Source organism: Delphinus delphis, chromosome 9 (genome assembly GCF_949987515.2).
Source record: "Delphinus delphis chromosome 9, mDelDel1.2, whole genome shotgun sequence".
Lineage (NCBI taxonomy): Eukaryota > Metazoa > Chordata > Mammalia > Artiodactyla > Delphinidae > Delphinus > Delphinus delphis.
Window position 1 is genome coordinate 91,849,987 of NC_082691.1, and position 6,000 is coordinate 91,855,986.

Sequence of the window (6,000 nt, forward strand, 5' to 3'; positions counted from 1 at the left end):
AGAAGCGAGGGGAACATGAAAGGAGTGAAGGTGAAGAAAGGTGAAGTAGGGCCTTGAAGACAAATTATACTGACTTCACAATTCTGTCTCCTACTGGGACTCATTACCTTTATTCAATTGGTGGAGGTCAGGTGACCAGAAGTAATGATTTCTCAAGCCACAAGGACCCAGGGTCCCACTCAGAATCTGGCCAGAGGCCAACAATAGGAGGCGAACATCAAACCAAAAGCTCCCATATCCCAAGGGGGCCCTATCAAGTCTCTGGGCCGCCGAGAGGAAGGGGAAACCACCAGCCTCTCAGACCAGCCATCCACCTTCCGGCAATCACGATGGATGTGGAAGCCAGATGGCCTTCACATCCACTCACCAGGCAGGTGGAACCGACCCTTAACACCCCACCCTCTGGGCTCAGTCATTTCATTTTAAGAACCAATTGGATATAAAATTTAAGCGCATAACCACTAATAATTCTACAAAGAACTGGATTTACATGAGTTTAGTATTTAAAAGAAGCAGAACTAAATTAGGAGGTTGGAATTAACTGATATACACTACTATATATAAAATAGATAACCAACAAGGACCTTCTTATAGCACAGGAAGCTATACTTAACATTTTGCAATAACCTATAAGGGAAAAGAATCGGAAAAAGAAAAAAAAAAATATATATATATATATAAATGAATCACTGTGCTGTACACCTGAAACTAACATAATATTGTAAATCAACTATACCTCAATAAAATAAAATGAAATACCAAGCAGAAGCTCTGTCATTATCTTTGCAAAGAAAAGGTATCCTATTGTATACCTTAAAAAAAATAATCATTGCAAAAATTGATAAAATCCCCCTTTTCCAGATTGCTAAACTGAGCTATAAGAAAATTACCAAGAGCACGAAGTTTATCATACACAAACCCACTGTTAATCCTCCATCCTCAAAGCCCTTTTCTAGCAAGCACTCCTGCTTCCTCTATTCATTACCCAAGGCCTCCACCAACGCTGGTGGTATTGAGTGAGCACCAGAAACCTCTCTCTCCCCGAGGAAATGCAGGCTAAAATTACCTCTAGTCCAGTTTTATGTGGTGCCTTTAAGTTGTCATTTTTCATTTCCTAAATACTTTCAGGAGGTAAAAGTTTGAACAGTACGAAAGGGATAGTGTGTAAGTAACTCCCTCTCCCTCCTTCCCTCTCTTGGCCTCTAGTCCCTTAAGTCCCCTTACCAGAAAAACATCAGCCATCTGTTTCTTGAGCATCCGCCCAGATATAGTCAGTGCATGTAATAATATACATAGATAAGATTTATAGACTGTTTTGCTCCTTAAATTGCAAAATCCCACAGTAAATTCCCAGAAATGTAATTTGCACAGAATCTTACAGGAAACACAACATGAATGTTAGAAACATCCAGCATCCTGGAAGGTTTAGGGGAAGGGACAAGGCTTCTTGCAATGATCTGAAACCATAATATATACACTCCTCATTTTTATATCTGCCATCTTTTCTGAAACCAGTTTTAGCTTGTATCCACTCTAGAAGCAATAGCTTTCCTAAATGTACTACTCACTAATATAAAATTATATCTCATCATCTGTATGGGAACTATTTTTTCAGCTTCAGGAGGAAGCCCAAAGCTCTAATAATTCAGGATCTAATGAGCAAGTCCAGATTCGCTCTGTGTGGTTCATTATTTTATAGACTTTGAAACGGTCTCCTCTAAGCCTCTGTCCTTGTGGACCCAGAAGTTTTCTTCAGAACTAACCAAATGAGAAAAACACTGCTCCTGATGGCTCACAGAAGCCGCCTCGGAGACGTGACAATCCCAGCCTCGGGCAACTTCTATATTTTTAAAATCAGGTAGGTGACAGTTTTGCTAACACAGGGCATTAGCAATCATGCGTGTGGTAGCTAAATTCCTATTTAGAGCAAAGAGAGTGATCATGCTAGGAAGGGTTGGTGGCCCCACTGCCACCTCAGTTAAATATTAGCTACCCTCAGACTCAGCAATTTCTGGCTCCCCATCCTCTGACTCAGTTCCTTTTAAGTCTGGATCCTCCATTCATACAGCATAGTGGGCAAGAGCTTGGGCTTTGGAGGCAGGTAGACTTGAGTTTAAATGACCTTTTACCAAGTCACTTAAACTCATTAAGGCTCAGTTTTCTTATCTGTAAAATGACTCCTTCACTGGGTCATTGAGATATCCTCTTTTTTTTTTTTTTGGCTGTACCCTGCAGCATGAGGGATCTTAGTTCCCTGACCAGGGATTGAACCTGTGCCCCCTGCAGTGGAAGTTCGGAGTCTTAACCACTGAACCGCCAGGGAAGTCCCACTGATACATCATTTTTGTAAAGCACTAAGTACAATGCCTTTCATGAGGACCAGCTGCATAATCTATGGGACCTGCTACAAAATGCAAACGTGTGGGCCCTTGTTCAAAAATTATTGAGGATCTCACAATGGTGACAGCAGAGCATCAAAGTGTGGGGCCCTGTGGGACTGCACAGGTGGCAGGCCCATGAAGCCAGCCCTCCCTTTCAGATAATAAATATACAATAGATGGTAGCTATACTATCTTACCAATTTCCCAGCTTACATGTGTACCTTACCCTCCCTGCAGGCTCTCCACTCCTTATGTGATGCCTAATCCACTCAACTTGGAAAGTTTCACTGGGCCATTACACAAACAGGCACTCTGACTCAGAAGTAACCTGCATTTTTACAAGAAAAAAACTGACAAAAATGGGGGGATCTAAAACAGAAGGTGATGTTACCATAAGCTCATGCCAGACACACTCCCACCTTAGAGCCTTTGCTGTGGCTTTTCATCCTGCTGAGATAACATTCTCCCCTACTTCAGGCCTAGAGTGTAAGCTTCTCAAGGTCAAGAATTTTGAGGTTTTTTTGGTTCACTGATGTATCCCAACTGCTTAGAACAGTGTTTCGCACATAGAAGCTCTTCAATAACCATTCATTGAAAGAACAAATAAATCGTGAGTGAATGCATCATCAGGCCATCCTTTTTCCACTTGGAGGTCAGGTCATTTCTCATTATGGACAAATGGCAATAATAACCAGCTCTGCAACTGGATACCCAAGAGAGTTCAAGAAACAGATGGGAAAGTTATCTATTTTCAAATCTCTGCCAAACTCCCCTTAGTTTAGAAGGAATATAACCCAGTTGTCTGTGCTACCAAATCCAATACGTCTTTCAACACTAATTCATATACTCAGTTTGTGGGCCACGGCTTGCAGCAATGACGAGTGGCATTTTATGTGAGTGAGCTGCCCAGAAGAGAAACACGTCCCTAAGTGGCCTACATAAAAGTAATTTAAAAAAAAATCAAATTAGAAGAAAAATAATCACCCATCACTGCTTCATTACAATGACATAGAAAAATTAAGCCCTTGCTACCAAAAGGAAGGTAAGGTCTCTATCCCTGCAACTGTGCATAAAGATGTCAGTTAGAGCCAGTCCAAGCTGTCCTGCCTGAAGTTAATGTCACAGTCACGGGTAGCATCTCAAACCCTGGAATAAGATCTCAGAAATGCAAGTCATGAGGCCTGGAGAAAGGGAATGTGGATGCTGTGCATAATTCATCCCACCAGCTGAAAGACAACCCAGAGCATTACAGCTGCGGGATGAGACACTTTCACAGTACTCGTGAGAACAAAAGAGAAGAGCTGCCCCTCGCAAATGGTTAAAATGTGGCCTATGTCAGGAGAAACATCTGGAGATACTATGAGAAGATATTTGACGGCCGGCATTCTCTGAGCTCTGTCCTGGCGACAGGAAGCACATCTGGGCCCCCAATCCAAAGGCAGCCCACGTAGTGTCCTCGGGACAGACTCAGTGAGCAAAGCCCAGAAGATCACACCACACATCTGGCTTTTGACCCGGCATGAACTTCCACTACCTCTCTGCCCTGCACTCGGCATGTTTTCAACAAGCCATTCTCAGCCACCACAAATGCCTTGGTGGGAATCACAGGGAGGCCCTCATCCCTTTTCCCAAAATAACGTCAGCCAGAGGCAAAGGCCAAAGGGGTGGAGCCTGCAGGCCATTTTGCAAAAGTTTCAAATATCCTGGCACTGACTCCATTAAAAGAATCATGAAGGGGAAATAGCCAAGCCTCTCATTTTCTCATTAGTGTCTCTCTCTATACAAACTCTGCATTTGTAAAAAAGAAACAAAGAGATCTCACAATAAAGTCATACTATCAGTGCTGGCTGTTGGAAACAAAATTTCATTTTGCAAATTTAATACCAAAAACTTGAAATTGAAAACTTTATAAGAAATGTGTGTGCTCTGTGACAGTTTAATGCCCAAAGGGATCTCTGAGGCATAAGACTGAGCAAGGAACTGGTGAGCTGTCCCACCTTCTCCAAAGCCTTTCTGAAATATGCATTGCCTCAGATTTTCCATTCTCCTTTGCTGATCTTTCCTCTGAAGAAGGAGGAAGCAGATTTCTTGGCTGGACAGTTAAAGGAGCCAAGTAAAGTAGTCTTCCTCCTAATATGAAGGGGCTTTTTTTCAAAACACACACACACACACACACACACACACACACACACACACACACACAGGTACACTTCCTAAAATTCAAATAAGATAGTAAAGGAAGAGAAAGAATATGACAGCGAAGGAAAGAAAATGCTACTTTATTTTGCCCAGTTTTTAAAAAATCTTCCCACAACAATTAGTAGCAAACTAAACAGAGGCAGATTATCAAAACATCTACGCCTTCTCCTGCTTTACAGCGCAATAGGAAATGATATAGCATATGTGAAAAGCCCTCGGGGAAAAGAGTATAAGTTGCTGAAGGAATACAAAGCGTCGTTACTATTATCAAAAGTTTAAAAGAGACAGCGGCCCACCTTCACTGTTCAGCTAGAAAAACCACACCTCTCCCCAGATCTCTCCATTCCGGGCATGCTCTTCCCAAATGCTTCCTTCCCAGTTCCCTGTCCCAAGCTGTTCCTTTCATGACACTTCCCCCTCTCAAGCCGCCCCTTCGCCGCCCCGCCAAGTCCTCACCGTGTGATACATGAGAGCCTCGGTTTCTCCGGGCTCTGACAGCTCGCTCAGCTTGCGGTCCCACTGCAGGACGCTCTGCTCCCCGCTCTCCAGCACCTCCATGGTGGTCCGAGGCGCGCTGGGCCGAGGATGCTGAGGGCAGGAGGGGAGCGGGTAGGGCGGCCTCCGAGGGCGAGATCCGCCTCTGCGTGAGTGTGTGTGCGTGTGTGTGCGTATGCGTGTAGCTTATGCACTTAGAAAGGAAAACGTTCGCTCCTCTGCCTGAGAGAGAATTGCCAAGGGCTCCGGTTCAGCGTCCTCGGAGACCTGAGAATTCCCAGAGGAGACAGACTGTCTAGAGATCAGACCGAAGGCTGAGGAGAATAGAGCAGGGTGTGTATCCAAAATAAAGGCAGGAGATCAGTACTCATCCCAAGAAAAGCCCTTCTCAATAAGCTCACTTTCCACTACTGCTCCAGACACAAACTTTGAGATTCCCCAGGGCTCCTCAGCTCTGCTCCAGGACACAGCTATGTCTCCTCCTCCCTCCAGGGCGGGGACCAATCGGATGCTCACTTCTCCCGCCCTACCCAATCAGAAGTCTTTCTCTCCGTCCAGAGGCAGGGGCAGCGAGAAGTCTCCGCCCAAGCTTTGGAATGTGGGCGGGCAGCGCCTTTGACGTCATCGGGGAGCTACTCCGGTTTTACTACCGCCGGCAGCCGAGGTCTGCGGCAGCAGACAAACGGAGTGCTTGAGCCCAGGAGTGATGGACTGGGGGTGCAACCAATGAGGAAGGAGCGCCTGGGAGGGACAGCCAATCAAATAGCGACAAGAATACATTTTATAAGAGGGAGGGTGCGCTCAGTCGCCTGAGAATCCAGAGAAATTAGCGCGCGCGTCTAGAGGAAGAGAGTGCTGCTGGGAGCGCCGATTTACGTACTGTCCTAAATATTTTCAAGTAGTTTAGCTCATTTGAGTCTTTCAG

General features: G+C 44.9%; 1 protein-coding gene across 1 annotated transcript in view; it reads right to left on the bottom strand.

The window, feature by feature from the left end:
* The window catches only part of CREB3L2 (cAMP responsive element binding protein 3 like 2), a 118,657-nt gene extending 113,144 nt beyond the window's left edge, over positions 1 to 5,513 (bottom strand). The window contains exon 1 of the mRNA XM_060020964.1: positions 5,037 to 5,513. Within this exon, the coding sequence (XP_059876947.1) occupies positions 5,037 to 5,138 (102 nt within the window). The 5' untranslated portion in view covers positions 5,139 to 5,513. The remainder of the gene's footprint in view (positions 1 to 5,036) is intronic.
* Between the last annotated feature and the right edge of the window lie 487 nt (positions 5,514 to 6,000).